The 16430-nt window shown below is 47.7% G+C and overlaps 1 protein-coding gene across 11 annotated transcripts in view; it reads right to left on the minus strand.

Annotated features, from left to right (window-relative positions):
• The window catches only part of oxr1a (oxidation resistance 1a), a 123359-nt gene that overhangs the window by 16245 nt on the left and 90684 nt on the right, over positions 1 to 16430 (minus strand). For 10 of the 11 annotated variants that reach the window (XM_072716795.1, XM_072716787.1, XM_072716794.1 and 7 more), the window contains 5 exons: positions 11071 to 11178; positions 9505 to 9618; positions 3713 to 3862; positions 1839 to 2023; positions 474 to 1159 (listed from right to left, as the gene is read on the minus strand). In XM_072716795.1, coding sequence (XP_072572896.1) covers positions 474 to 1159; positions 1839 to 2023; positions 3713 to 3862; positions 9505 to 9618; positions 11071 to 11178 — 1243 coding nt within the window. Of the gene's footprint in view, positions 1 to 473; positions 1160 to 1838; positions 2024 to 3712; positions 3863 to 9504; positions 9619 to 11070; positions 11179 to 16430 lie in introns of those variants that run through there. The other variant, XM_023814162.2, reaches the window with a different exon arrangement.

Genomic DNA, 16430 nt, shown 5'->3' on the forward strand with positions numbered 1-16430 from the left:
ACTCAAAGTCTTTACCCTCAGAGGGACCCTGAAGAAGACCGTGATGCTGATTTCTGCTGTGTCAGGTAATACTGCCCGTGTGTATCGCGGCATATCTCTCTGGGCCAGGGCCCGGATTAAATGCCTTTACCGCATCCTCGGGGAGTCTGCCGCAATTAGTTGCGAGGTAATGAAGTCGCTGAGAAGCTTGGAAAGAGCCTCAGCATGAGTACCCCGCATTCGACATGTACATTCAGAACTGCATGAGTGGGAATGTCTGCTGGTCGTGAGGAAATTAAATAGATTTTTTTTTGTCTGTGGATCCTGTGTCGAAAATAAACCAGATACATTGAAGAGGAGGTACCTGAACAACGTTTTTAGGGACTCCTTCTGCATGCTGACACCCTACAAAAATGACAGCCTCCTTTATGTACTTCTATTCCCACAGCCCCCACCACCCTACACCCCCAGCATCACCCTACAGTGCCCCCTACCTTCTGGCGTCATCTGCCCTTCCTTGGCTCCCATCACGTCCATGTGCACCGTCTCCCTCTGCTCCTTAGTCTGTTGCATAGTATGACTCTTCCACATCTTTCTCAGCTCCTCCACGTCGGCCTCCGTGTCCTGGCCGGACTCCCCAGCCGGTCTGGCACCATCGGGTCTGTCTTGACCGCAGGGCTGGGAGGCCGCAGCGGTGGATCCCTGTGCATCCGAGGCGCTGTAAGACTTGTTCCCCTCCAGGCCGGGCATCCCCGGTACCTCATCCATGCTGGGATGTTTGGAGCCCGTGGAGGAAGGACGCTGTGTGGCCTGGCACCCTGGTCCTGCGTCCGCCACGAGCATCGGCTCCTCCGCTTGCCGGGTCGAGGGTGTGGAGGCGACAGCGACCGCCTCCAGGTTTCCGGCAACTTCGACCTGGCTGACGGTCTGTACGGACTCGGAAGAGGCCCCGGACGACTTGTCATGCCGCAGTTCGTCGGAGGACACCAGCTCCTCCCGGATGGGCGAGAGCTCCGACTCGGTGAAGACGTCCTCGGAAAAGGACTCCTCTGTGCTGCGGGGGGCTGTGCTGGAGCTGTCGTTACCCACGTCCCGCCCCCGAGTCTCTGGTTCGTCAGCATGACTCCGCGGTATTCTCTTTGGGTGACATGGGTCCCTCCCCAACAACTGCTCTAGGTCCCTACAGGGAAATACCATTCTCATATGAAAAGGAGTTGCTATTTGCTATTGATCAAATGAAACTGGACTGTACCATAAAGGTCAAAGCTGAGGGGGACACTGCGGTCATCTCAGTTATGCTATTGGAAATGATCTAAAATGCTCTTTAAAAGCATCTCATAAGCCCAGAACAAAAACTGTGGGTAGCACTGACCTCCTGAAAAAAAATCATTATTCTCTTTCAAAAAAATAAATATGTAGTTGTAGACTCACTGTTAACTCTGGAGTACAGACAGTCCCTGGGTTACGATGGTGAAAATATCGTAAGGTGAAAATGCATTTTTATACAGTACACCTAACCTAACAAACATGATAGCCTAGCCTAGCCTACCTTAAACATGCTTAGAACACTTACATTAGCCTAGAGTTGGGCAAAATTATTAATGGAAATCCTATTTTATAATAAAATGTTGACTATCTCATGCAATTTATTGAATAATGTACTGAAAACGAAAATCAGAATGGAATTGGTATACCCAGGGTAAAGTCAAAATATTGTAACATGGACCATCGTAACCCGGGTAACATCTATTAATGGTCACATTAATGTTTTGAGAGGCTTCCTAAAGAAGGCCTGCAAACAGGACAGGGGAACAGACACAGAAGTGCTGGCTGACCTTGTGTATGAAAGAGGCACTTACTGAGGGATGGACTCTCTGATCTTGCTGTCGGTTATCTCGCGGTGCACAGCGGCCGACATGATCTCCTCCAGGGGACACATGATGCCGTACTCCTCACAGCCGCGCTCCATCACCAGCGGGTCCGTCCGGTGAGGGTCGAACATGACGTTGTTGGGAGTGACCAGCAGAACCCCGCTGACGGCTCCCTTTAAGGAAGATGGGGACACACACACAGATCTGAGAGTGGGGGATAGGAGACGGGGACGAGGAGGAAATGCCAAGGTAGATGACAGAAAAGACAGGCAGAAAGGCAACAGCAAAGAAAGAGGGGGGAAGGTGGAGGAAGACAGAAAAGAAAACAGAGGGAGCGTGAGAGATGAAGGGATAAAACACAAAGATTGAAAAAGGAAACATGGAAAGATGGAGGAAGAGATACGAAACTGAGCATGAGACAGATGAAGGGGAGAACCTGAGTCAGAGGAAAACAGAAAAGGGAGAAGTGTAAAAATGGAGGGATGGAGGAAAAGAAACAGAGTAACAGAATATGGGGAAGTTTTAAGTGGAAGTTGAAAAATACGGAGAAAGATTGAAAGTGGCTTGTGTGCTGTGCATGAACCTGAGATGGAAAGGTGTGAGAGGGCAGAACTGGGGAGGGCATGTTAAACCATGGTGGAGCTGCGTGGTGGGACTGTGTGAGGGGACTGGGGGGGGGGGGGGGCTGCGTGACAGGGCCATGTGCTGCTTGCTCCACCGGTGATCAATGAGTAGATGCAGCACTGCTGGATTTCAAACCCTCTCACAGAATCAGTAGCAGGGAACATTCTGTTTGTTTTGTCCCTATTGTCATAGCTGCACTGAACTTGCTACATTAACCTTGTACCCATCAAATCTCTGCTACTAACTGGGTGTATATTGTGTGTATTTGTTTATGTGCCGTTTTATGTATTTGTGCCCAACATGTTTAACAAGTTAGAGGCCGGTAATGTACTTGTGTTTGTATTGGAACAAACTGTGAAGACAAATATCGTTATAGGACAATAAAGGCTGTCTGTCTGTCTGTCTGTCTGTCTGTCTGTCTGTCTGTCTGTCTGTCTATCTAGTCTGATTCAATTTTTTCTTTCTTCTAAACATCGATAGCAGGTAAGGTTTGGAGCTGATCTCAGACAGGACAAGGCACTGGGTTGAGCTAATCCTGAGAGTCCATGGCGAGGCTGAGGTTTGTCCCCAGAAGGGATGTCAGTCCATCGTAGAGCTGAGGTCTTTCCCCTGGCTGAGGCTGAGGTCCATCGTAGAGCTGAGGTCTTTCCCCTGGCTGAGGCTGAGGTCCATCGTAGAGCTGAGGTCTTTCCCCTGGCTGAGGCTGAGGTCCATCGTAGAGCTGAGGTCTTTCCCCTGGCTGAGGCTGAGGTCCATCGTAGAGCTGAGGTCTTTCCCTTGGAGGGGACACCAGTCCATTTCGGCGCCCCCATTCACTACTTTCGTATTTTCTGACTGAACTTGTGTGTACAGGTTTGATGCTGAAGATGGCTGTCAGTTCAACCTTTAAGGGGCTTTTCCTTCCTCCCTGTCTAATACAGAGGAGTTCTAAGTACACATTTATCTTTTGTGCTCAGGCTTAAATGATTCAAAACTGCACCGAAAATTGTGCAGGCTATGCAGAATGTGCACAGGTGTTTGATTGGGAGTTCACTGCTGTTTGCATTATGATCAGACGTTGATAATGGCTCCCCCAGGAAAATCGACTCACTGGAGAAATTGTCTGACATGAGCTGTGTGTGTGAGACTGGGTGTCTTGATGTGTGTCACTCTGCCCGTGAGTCTGCGTGAGTGTGACTCTGTGTGCGTGAGACTGCACCTCCGTGTGCGCAGGTGCGTCTAACGGATGTGGGGCTTGCCTTGCCGTCTGTGATGTACTTGCAGTTGATCTTGAGGAACTTCTCAGTAAGGGCCTCTTCCTCCTCGGAAGTTGATGACACCACTCGGGTGGGGCGGAGCCCGGTGGAGGGGGGAGGCGGGGCTTCTGGCCGGGGGGGCCCATCAGAGTCCTAATTTACAGCGCAGTGAGAGAGATACCTGTCAGCTGCTGTTCACATGCTGAATGCAGCACCGGCGCCCCCTTCTGGAAGTGTTTGGTTTTCTTCTTCCTCACACCTGACGTGACAATTTACACCCATTTTAAAAGAGACCTACAACGTAACGTATCAGCCCGCACTTCATTCTCATAGCACCGTAGTTAGGAGTTTGACTTTCCTGCAGTTTGTCCTTATCTTACACCAGAATAGGTCAAATGCACAGGATGAAATGAAACGGCATCACTCAGGAGCAGGCTGGTAGGGGGAGAGCTGGGACGAGACTCTGCCCAGCCGCTGGGCTGCAGAACAGAGAGGACATTTGGATAAATGCCGGGGGAGAGTGATCTGAAGATCTTGGGGCTCTGGTGCCCAGGCCAGGGCACCCCCGATACTCTCTGCACGGACTACTTCAATGAGCAGACTATCGGTGGCTATGGAATGAGGCGTCACTCTGGGGTGAAGGGCAGCAGGACGTAGTACTGCCTGCCTGCTTAGTCAAATAGTCAAGCAGAATAAAGCCTAATCTAAACCTGGATAATCTGCCCTTAACCCAGGACTGGATAATCTGCTGCTGACCTGAGTTTGGATAATCTGCCGCTAACTGGAGCCTGGCTAATCTGCCCCTAACTGGAGCCTGGATAATCTGCCCCTAGCCTGAGTATGGATAATCTGCCCCTAACCTAAGCCTGGCTAATCTGCCCCTAGCCTGAGTATGGATAATCTGCCCCTAACCTAAACCTGGCTAATCTGCCCCTAGCCTGAGTATGGATAATCTGCCCCTCATCTGCACCCGCAAGTTTGGTAAAATACACACAGACACACACACACACACACACACACACACAGACACACACACCCTCATCAATATGCTGACACTATCTCATACATCTACTGACACACTGCATAGATGAAAGCAGCAGATCTGTGCTTGTGACAAGGCTTCCTCCCTGAGTCACTGTAACGCCCCTTTTCTTTCTGCTCCGGGCAAGCAGACACTGGCAAAGGACGACGCTCTAACGAGCTGATCTGCCATTCCGTCAGCTCGTACCGAGGCCACCATGCTCATCCGCGGCTAATTATGCGCAGAGCGGATCTGCACAGACACTTATGGGAGTGGGTCCGTCTGCTGGAGGAAAACACTGTACAGAGGGGTTTCCCATTATTCTTTAACGATACCTGCAAGCCATTAATCCAGATGTTCCCGGCCCTTCTGTCCTAGAGGAAATCTGTCGGGATGTACAGTCTGATCGAGTCAGCACAGCTTTTTATTCATTCCTATATCTTCGCCCGGGCGTCTATTTTTGGCCAGTCTGCAAATATAGGCACTCGTTTCTCAAGCTCAGTCTTAAATGAAATTCTAGGAAAACTCCTCGCTGCCCCACCAGGGTGAATCACCCCCAGCAGCATCACCAAAGCAGACAGCGATAAAACTCTATGGGTTTCTCGCCTGCATCACGGATCAATCCGGTCTGAATCAATGCTCAGAGATTTATTTTCACGCTGCCTTACGAATGGGTGTATTTAAATGCCTTTTGTCTTCCCAGACAGCTTTTACTGATTTCAAATGAGCAGTCGTGGGAGATTCAGACATCCAGAGTCTGCCAAAGTGGGAGTGGGAAAAAATAAAAAAACACGTCCATATTTATCCTCTGGCCCTTATTTACACAGTAACGTGTTTACGTCTTACGTAAGAATTTACGCACAAATCGTGCCCCGCGGACCCCGGAGCCGGTGCCGGCGGCCAAACCCCAGCGGGTGTCCGGAAACCCTACCCCCGGAGACGGACGGCAGAGGCGTGAGGCCACATGAGGTCCAGGCGAGGAGAGACGCACGTTCCGCCCGGTGGCCGTGCGGGGGAGGGCAGCCATTAGCCACAGTGGGAGAGGATTCAGCAGATTCTCTGGCATCCAGACCGGCGGCCATCTGGCCACTCCTCTCGGTGGGCGCTGGAAAGGCCGGCCCGAGGACGTGGCAGCGGTCCGGCCCGGCAGGCGACGGGCGCCCGGATTCACGCCGAGGATCACGGATAATAGGACAGGCAGTCCGCGCCGGGAGGGCGTGCCATCCGGAAGGAACCGACGGAGTCTGTTTTCCCCAGAACCTGTGCCAGTACACATTGCTGCCGTTATATTTACACTATGCCGAGTTTAACTTTACATCCTTATACGGAACTTACATGTACAGATCAGTTCATACCACCCTTAAGGACAGTTTACGCATATTATGAAGACACAGACTGGTCATTTTTATTTACCATTAACCTCACCTACCTACTGTGAATAGTTAAACCACACAACTCAAATTAAAACACAAAAATCATCCACCTGGTGGACAAAAATATGTAGTACAGGTGTAACTATGCAGCTGGTGCAGGAAAAAGATCGTAATCTTAATGCTGTCTTTGCGCTTACAATCTATTTCACACCACAAACAAGCCTCTTAAATTCTGCGCTATGAGTGAGCCTGCACAGAAGAGAGCCGGGGGCGACGGGGTGTGTGTGTGTGGGGGGGGGGGGATTCAGCAGCCCTTGGATTGGACCGGAAACGCATGCTCTCATTCGCCTGCCCGTTTGCCAGGACCACTCACACGTTCAACCCCCCCACACTGCACACACCCTCCCGCCGTCCCTAATTTTAGCAAGTCTACGGCAGAAAGGGTGGTGCTGCCACAGCGGAGGGTCGGGGGCCGAACATGAAACCCGTCCCCTCAAAAAGAAAGGCGCTCACTGAACTATGGGCCCCGTCCAGCTGTTGGACGGAACACCACTAACTGCAAACCGTCCATCACCCTGCACCGATCCGGCCCGATTCAACAGAAGCAAAGCCCTGCCCAGCATGCACCGACAATTAACTAGCTAGCTAATTCAATAATTAACGGTAGTGTCACTGGTAATTATCCTCTGAGCTTTAAGGCTAGCCTAAGGAATCCTTACTGTGTGCCCTACCAGAGCGCGGTCTTTCCGCTGATGCTATCTGTCTCGCGCGGTAATATTTTTCACTCCAGCGCAGGCAGTAGTGCTGCGTTTACCCCCTCCCCCCGTCGCATTACCGATTGCGGGGTTACGCCAGTGCTCTCCTCCTGTCACTTAATGCACTCACCTATCATTCGCTTCGGAGAAAAGCAAATGATAGGTGAATGCAACGTCCGGTGAACGTTGCAGGTCAACAGCCCCAAAGAAGACCTCAACTAATTAATGAGGACCCAGCTACAACATGTGATATATAATCGGTACCTGGGACTAAGGTTTAAGATCAGCAATTTATCATAGTACAAACTGAGTAATGTCCAATAGGAGATGTCAGAGATGCAAACAGCATGTTTAGGTGGTCCACAGGACTGTTTACATTTATTCAGAAGACAATTAGTGTCTAAAGCAACACACAAGTGAGAAGAGATTGAGCTCTGCACCCAGAGAATCGCTGGAATTAACTATTTTGCTCATCAGCTACCGGATATGAGCTCATACTCACTGAATTATTTGTTCATTGCTTTAAGATTTTAAATGATGAAAGTGAGCGCATCAACGCATCGAATCATCTAGTGCTGGTAGACATGGCGTTGCACATACCAAGCATCAAGGGTCATGATTATCCTGTAGACCTGCACCACGTACGGCTCGCTTCATCTTCCGAGGGCACATCGGAGCATCTTCCCGTGCAGACCCGTTAAAATGCTCCCCAATTAAAAGCTAATTAAGACGATAGTGCTGTGGTGTCCTGAGGCTCTGTTCTCGTTGTCCCTCTGGAGCCCCCTTGGTCCACTGATTCCCCCCTTTATTCACAGTACATGCTCTTTCCCTTAAATAGTTTGAGGGAAAATGAATGAATGAACCATTTTTATGAGAAATAAATTCTCTGGGTGTCAGGGAGTGTGACTGCCTTTCAGCTGGTCTCCTAAACACCAATTAGCATGTCTTCTTGTCTAAAAACTTAATTTCTTCTCGCTTACACCTGCTGCCTTCCAACCCCCCCACCACATAAAGTAAAATAAAATACAACCCATTCCCAAAGGCCTGACCTATATAGATAAGGGCTCCAAGCTCTAAGTTTGCAGTTAGTTTGGCTACCAAGTTTATTTATTTATTTTTTTTTTGGGGGGGGTGGGTGGAGTTCAGATCCAATACCGTCTCTGAGATGCCAAGCTCACCGCAGAGACCCGTAACAGACGGACCCTTGACGCCAGGGCCGAATTCGCACGGTGTCCTGCAGGCATGTGATTATCAAGCCAGAAATGCACTCCAAACATCGACTGATCTGAGATCAGCGGGTAGTGGTGCATCGGCTGAGCGGATTATGTCATTATTAGGAGAATTGTGTCTCAGCTGCTGTTGTCCGTAAGTCACCGCTAACAACTAATAATCAAGATTTCGGGTTCCACATCCGTCATCACTTCCCTGATCCGGCACCAGCTCAAGGTGGGTCTGGAACCTATCCCGGGAAATAGAGAAATAGAGCTAGAGCACAGCCTGGATGGGATGCCAGTCCATCACAGGGCTCACACGCAATGGCCAGCTTGGAAAAACTCATAACCACAGGAGGAAATCCACACACCTCGGGGAGCCGCCGCGACCGTCATCCAGAGCAGGTGCATGATTCGAACCCTGGAGGTGTGAGGCGACAATGCTACCTACTGAGAGACCATGCCACCGACAGAGTCAATATTTAAAATTGATGAGACTTCAGAACCCACCATCAACTAAAATATAACAACTCGGGACACAAATAATAAAAGGCCAGCAGGGGGCATAACAGTTAAGGACATAACTGGCTACTGGTTTAGATCTGAGCAGGAGCCCTGCCGTTACACTTTTGGACAAGGCACGTAACCCGTATAGCTAATAAGCTACACAGCTGTGCAAAAGGCTAGGATTGTTAGCCATCATGGCTAAAAACATTAGCTGTCAAAGACAATTCTTTTAAATTATCACAAAAATTTTAGAGAGGAAAATATGTAGGGATGTCCTTTAGAGAGAAACATACTGTTTGTGTGGAGAAGAAGCTTTGGCAGTAAAAGCACATTTGGCAGGATGCTTCGGAACCAGCTCTCTGCCTTGTCCTGCCGACTCTATGTTTAAGCCTCGTACTTGGAAGCTGACGCACGCAGTAGACGTGTGAAATGTGTCATTTTGCTGCAGAGGAAGGAGGAACACCCGTCATCGGAACCATTTTGTTTGCGTCGGTTACAGAACAAAGGATACCCGTTACGCCTCTGCAGCACAGCGGCTAATGAAGACCGATCACGAACACAGAAGCAAAATGCTGGGAGATTATGGACCCTGATCATTAATAAACCGCAATTTACTTTCAGAATCTGTGTTCCAAAAATAGAGTGCGGATATATCAAAACAGCAACGTGGGGTTTACACGGACTGGGGTGGGTTTGTCGATTCTTGGGCTTACATATCTTCTAAATATGGAATGCATTTATTTCACATTTGGTGTAGTGACTATTTGTGGCCAACAGGGGGCCACAAACCTCGGAAGTCCCAAGCTATTGCATGACCTGAGTGGTGGCAACCATGTCCACTGCCTCTATCCCAGCTAGAAGACATGACAGGTATCAGCACTGCAGTCTGTCAGTGGCGTGTAAACCGTGTGTGGGGGGGTGGACTTACTGTGACCTTCTCTAGGTCGGCCTCAGAGGAGGTGGGAGACAGCAGGCTGATGGGACTGAGTGAGGGTGAGCTTCCCACGCTGGAAACATACTCGGGGTCCGGAACATAGAGAACCTGCGGGTAACAGAGACAGTCTATAAAGGAGACATTGCCCCTCCCCCCCCGGAATGGTGCAAGCGCATGTACACGTGCACACGTACACACATACACGCACATTCACACACACGAGAAGCACGACAACAGAACCAGACAGAAACACGTGGACAAACACACACGGACGTGTGCACACACAACTGTACATGCAGCGCTCACCAGGATAATGAAACAAGAACTTATATAATTACATAACTTACATAAGATCTTATAATGTTACAAAGCTGCTGGATATGACTACTTTATCTAGGTGAAAATATTGTCATTTGGGGTTTTGGAGAAATCCCACATATTAGCAGAAAGTTGTTTGCTTAGCAAACCTGTTTTTCAGTCCATTAAAAAAAAAAATAGCCTTTTCGTTGTCAAAGCCGACTGGACAGTGACACATTAAACATTGTTCTGTGTTACATGTGGTTAAGGAGTTACATGACATTAAGGTTTATTTATTGCATTAAAGTGAATCTGAAAATGACTGTGAAATGAAACACTGATCAGACAGTGATCTTCCGAGACGTCTTACTGTACATATGGGGTTGAGGGATTCAGTCTGTTTTATGGGACTTCAGAATAAACAATAATAAATGTCAAAGTGATTAGTCATGCGTCACCCGGGTGCGGTGCCAGTCGGGAGAGCCCCCCGGCTTCAAGCAGCTGTTTTCCCGTCTCCGTGCCCTGGCTTAAGGCTCCGAGTGGCTGGCATCCTTAAACCCCCGCAGAAGTGCCACGCCCGGATACACTGACGTCACCCATTTTGGGGACGATCCGCACTGCCGCACTGCCCCCCCCCCCCAACCCCACAAGCGCCACCTTCGGTGTTTCAGGATATTTTTTCCCGTGTATTTGAGATGCACTGACGTTCAGTTGCATAACTCTTTGAAAAAGGAAATCTATAAATACAAAATAAGGTAACAAACGGAGGCAAAAATGTTCTTTTTGGGACTCACACCATTACTGATACTAAAATATTCACACTCCCTTTGCCTCCCCCCAGTGAGAATGGATTCTTTTAAAAATAGCCAAATGTATAATTTCGTTTCCTGCAGCCCTGACAAATATAGCAGCTTCTGGCCTGTGCTGCATCAGTCCTGTCAGTGCAGGATGGTAGGATATGACTGCCGTTTACTGACTGTTTCTTAAATTTCTCCTTGTCACATAACACTCCTTATGTAAATCAATGTCAGTTCAGTTGCAGAAGACCTCGTTTAAAAAAGAGTATTTGTGTGTTTATGCATTTGTTCTCCATGTCTTGGTTTCAGAATTTTTTTTTGTTAACTTAAATTGCATTTATATTAATTTAGCTAGTGGACAGTCTATTAAAAATCTCAGCAGCTCAATACAAGTTTAATCAAGTCAAAAATATATATGAGTGGACTGGGGGCAGGCAGACAGGAAGTGATGTCGTGAAGCTGTCACCTGGCCAGGCACAACTGCTCTGGAGAAGAGCTTGTTCAGCTGGACCAGCTCATTGGGCGTGGTGTCAAACTTCAGTGCAATACTGTTCAACGTATCCCGGGACTCCACCTGAAAGAGACAGAGAAACACTGTCAGGACGTCAAGCCCTCAACCCGACGGCTACTGAGTCGTCATTAGTAAGAATCACCTCCTGAGAAGGATTAAGAGGAGTTTGGTGGGTCATTTTTGTCTATTAAGAATGTGTAACAGGCCTCAGTTCAGTATGATTAGGGTTGAATGAAGCATGACAGCTGAAGTAACTCCACGTTCCAGCTGGTAATCTGCACCTGCCACATACTAATGGTTTCCCATCAGGCAAAGGGCAAAATCTATTATTCTTACCCTGGCTAAACAAAACAAAAACAAACATTTTGTTTAACAAATACGATTTACTGGTCAAAATAGCTCAGTGGGCCACTGTAGCCAGGTGTCTGACACGATTTACACACAGTCCGTAGCGAAGGAAATTTCCGAGAGGACACAAGCTGAGGCAACATTCTTCTCAATATTTATGCGGTTCCCAGGTGAAATTCCTTTTGTTTACATTGTGGACCGTCACCAGAATATCTGTGCGTGAGCTCAGATCCACAGAGAGTCACGTGGGACAGAGCAGCATGTAGCTGGGGGTCTGGGAGGGAGGCGCCGCATGGCCAAAACATATTAGCGCTGTCCTCCTCGAGGACGACCTGATATGACGGCAAGCTGGCTTCCGGAAAACGCCGGCATCCATCCCAGGGGACAGCTGGATGCAGACCGAGGGCAAGTACGAAATCAGCCCCTAACCACTGTCCACATTTTAAATAAACACAATAAACTCTTACTGCTCTCTTCATAAGTTAAACCTTTTCCCTTATTCACTATATTTGGTGTTTCTTTCAACTACCACAACCGAACAACACTATTCAGATTACAAACTTCACAAATCATAGTAGAGCTGTTGACTTGAACTAGCTATCGAATATGTGAGCATCTTAACGGCAACACACACTGGGGCGTTTTTGATGAAAAACAAAAGAAAACACAAATGTGATTTAAGTTTTTCTTTAATATAATCAATGATTTATTGAGTACCGGATCCTACAGGGTCACAAGTAACCATCATAGGTATAAACAAACAAAGAAACAAACAAATAAATACATGAAAATAATAATAATTATTACTGTACATAAAACAGCTACTATGCTGGTTGGGGTTATGGTGTTGGATGGATGGATGGATGGATGGATGGATGGACAGCTACTACTGTATGTAAACAACAAGCTATGGCTTTTGCATCTCCAGTTTTATTTGAATACATCTGGCCCGCGGCTGTGAATAAAACTGACCTAGACCATGTAAATATATAGCAGAAAAAAGCCATAATAGAAACAGGTGTAATAGCTTGTTGCACTAGAACAGAAAAGCCACTACGCTGTATTGACCCCCTGCCCTCCCAGTCGTCACGGTAACATGCCTACGATTGGCATGATGGATGCCCGCCATAGACCATGCTACTCCGGCAACAAGGAGAACGGGGGGGGAGGAGTCATTTTCTACACAGCCGTCAAGAAATGGTCACCTGATGGTCACTTTTCCAGTGACTGTAGGTGTCACTGTACATTTTCCAACACTGTACAGTCACACCTTCTCTATTTGAGCAACAGCTGATGTTTTTCTAAATCACATGACAAGAGTTGCTTTATAATTTTTAAGATTAAATCCTTTTTTTTTGCAATTTGCACAAGTACATTGGAATTCTTCTGGAATCTTGCTCTCCATAGCTTGGGGGGGAGGGGGAGGTCACAGTGTAGGGTCAAGCTGCACCGTGCCCCTGGAGCTGGGCGTTGAGGGCCTCGCTCGAGGCCCCGTGGACATGTGACTGTTCTGCCGAGACTCAGGCCTGAACCAGTGATCTTCTGACCACAGACCCAGCCCACTGAGCCATTCACCGCCCCCACTTTATATATAAAGTTAAAAAAATCATAAGTGTCAGTTAACAGCTATTGAACTGTGTTAGATACTTTTCTTTACTTAGTTTTCTTTGAGACACCTTCTATACATTTTTTTTAAGTACAAAACATAGTGATTGTGGTTACTAGGGTTTCAATTAGGAATCCTCTGAATATCTCTTCTGACTAACAGTCCTCAAGCAAAAGGCTCCCTTTTTATTAGATAATATGGGTCAGTTAAATTTGTACATCTGCACCTCCCGCTACATGCATAATTTCAGCAACGTGATCAAAACTGTATGACTATGTTTCTTTTATGGGCAATTAATATAATTTCAGATGCATTCAATTATATTCCCGCAAACAGACCAGTCGCCCGCTCTGTAAATCAACATTTTTATAAGGTCTATAAATAAAATCACACCACCGTCAAAATTCTTAAATGCTCATTAAAGATTTTCTACATTCAGTGCCAATTTACATAGCTACACGAGACGTAAACATATTAAAGAACTAACATATATTCTAAGTGGCTTGCTGTTATATAAATCATACAATGCATATAATGACTCTGTTTCATATTATACCTGACCGCAAGAGTCATCATGAAAGACTTTGAAGACGTCTTGGGGATTGTTTTCATGTTGAAGAAGGGGGGGCTGTTGCTACTGAAATGGTTTCTTTACTGGAATCGCAGTGTGTTTAAATAAATTTCTCTCGTTCTTTTAAGAAACTGCTCCTTTCCACACCTGTTTCCATGGTAATTAGTAATACAATTCTAGTCAGGCACATTTAAGGACAGCCAGATGTGCGTGTGCCTGAACTGTCATGTCAGCAGGCGGGTCCTTACAGGATATCTATTAGCCAGTTGTGGTGCTCATCCAGCTCGGTAGTTACAACCTTGCCGTCTTCCTTAAAGTGACTCTGTTGAGGCATTTGGATCTTATAAAACTAGACCTGACTGTTTCCTTTTTCTGTAAAGACATGATAAAGGCTGTTAGACGTGCCGTGGCCATCGTCTATCAGCGCAATGTGAAGCAAATTGATAAGCGTGACTGGGCTGTTGTGCCAACAGGGACAGAAGGCCTTGAATCGCAAGGTGGCCTTGGCATGAGCGAAGGGACAAACGTAGCTTTCATCAAAGAAAAAACAAAACTTGTATATCAGAGATCATAGTGTATATTTACTTTCACTGTAACGCCCCCAACACATATCAGCATATTGCTCAAGTTAGAGCTGAGTGCCAAAGGTTCAGCACCCTCATGGTGACGCGAAATGATGACAGGTACCCCCATGCTAATACAATTAACAGGCTACTGCTACAAGTTCTATGTGTGTTTATGATGAATGAGCATAAATTATGAGTGAGATGGGGGGGTTGTAACCCTCCAATAATCACCACCAGCCAATATCACCCCCTGGACGCCCTTAAATGGGTGGAGAACTCAAGCCCCCCCAGGTGCTCAACCCAAAGTTATGTCCTTGCCTGAGGCATTTAGGAGTATTTAGGGGCATTTAGGGGCAGAGTGTAGCTTGGAAGATTAGTGATCTGTGTTTGTGTTCGGAAGGTCATGGGTTTGAATCCTGTGACTGCCAGAATAACCGTATCACTGTTTGTCTGTTAACTCAAAACCGGGAGGGGTTTGTGAAAGCCAAAGAATTCCAATGTGCCTTAAATGCATGACATATAAGCGAAGTATCTGAGGCGTTTAAGAATTAGTTTGATAACATTTATGGCTGCAATATTATTAGCGATAGAGTATAATCTCAGCGGGTGACACAAGAACATTTAATATGAGGAATGAGACAGGCATGTTGAAGCTGCACAGAAAGCTTCAGCACGGGCAGCCAGAAAACACCAAGACTTCATTACAGCTGGGTCACGTCACCATACACAGCAAATCAATAAATTCCATTATTAATTGAATCTTGTATGACTAAATATACTGAAATATAAATTGTAGAAGCTCTAGAAAAGAACAACGATGGGGGGGATTGGCCCATGTAACCTCGCATGGCTGCGATTCTCGTACCCCACGTCAGAGTGACCAGACACCAAGTTTAAGGTGATCAAGAGCATCTGTCCCAGGAAGAGAGAGGGTAGGGTCTTCATTCTGGAGGCCAGTCTGAAAGGTGACTTTGAAACAGGGACCTGCAGGAATCTCGGACTGCAAGGCTTAACTTCTACAGAGTTCATCATCGGGGAACCGCCAGTGGTCTTTCAGAAAGGCTCCTACCACAGATCTTAGTTTATATGTCAATAGGCAGAAATGCACATGAATGTATATCAAAACAGGGCTTCTTATGCGTAAACGTAGCAGACGTCTGCCACACCATACTGACTGCGTCATCGCGCCGGAAGCGGCTTGGGTCGCCCCATAACGTGAGATATGAAGAATGCGCCGCTCTGGAGGCTCACGGCGAAAGGACCGAAACGGGGCTTTGGCATGGCAGTTGCCATGGCAACCCCACCGCAGCCACCCCGACGGCACGCGCTGCTTCGACTGCGCCGTCGATCCCTTAAAGCCCTAATTTTAGAACAGTCACTCCCAATAGAGGTGACATTACAGCACCAGGGGAGGGCAGGACGCGTCTCAAAGCCGCAGCCGCTCCGCTGTAGCCGGCGTGCTCTGCATGCGACGAGCGGACCTCACCGCCATGTTGGAGCGCGTGCTGCCTTGGCGATCGATCTATGGGACGATTCTGCGGGAGACTGACAGCTCTTAACGTTCATGCACCGGCGGCCGACTTCCTGCTCAGACCAAAGCCAAACCGGCAAATTAAAAGAAATGCAAATGTAAATAAACACACGGGGAACACAGAGCTATCGGTGTGACTGCACGTGTGCAGCGCTGAATGCAGAAACGCAAACTACAGCATGCTCACAACAACATGGGGGGGGGAGGCGGTGGGATACTGCCTGCCTGCCCCCCCCCCCCTGCCCAGCAGGGTCATTCCGGCATGTTGGTGCAGCACCATCAAACGACATCCAATCCCGGGTGAAATAACAAATGACCCAGTCCCCCAGTGGGTCACACACTTAAGTGCTGACTGTGCTGATTGGTTAGAGAGTGAGCGAGAGAGAAAGAGAGAGTGAGAGAGAGAGGACTAGACCACTGCACACCTCTACGATGGGGGGGAGGGGTTAATTTAATTTGGATTCCAACCAGTAAATAATGTAAAACAAAAACAATCCCCCCCATGAGTCATTTATATTCACTTGGCTTAATATAGACCAGGGCTCCTCAACTCGATTGGACCTCGATTCCAAATCCAGGCCTTGTTTTCAGTTTTCCCAGCTAGTCAGTGTAATCCTGACTGGCCAGAGGCTGCACACCTGGCTCACAGGTGAAGGAAGGCAGGGAAATCAGCAGGACTCGGTCCTTGAGGAC

This window comes from Paramormyrops kingsleyae, chromosome 9 (genome assembly GCF_048594095.1).
Source record: "Paramormyrops kingsleyae isolate MSU_618 chromosome 9, PKINGS_0.4, whole genome shotgun sequence".
Classification (NCBI taxonomy): Eukaryota; Metazoa; Chordata; class Actinopteri; order Osteoglossiformes; family Mormyridae; genus Paramormyrops; species Paramormyrops kingsleyae.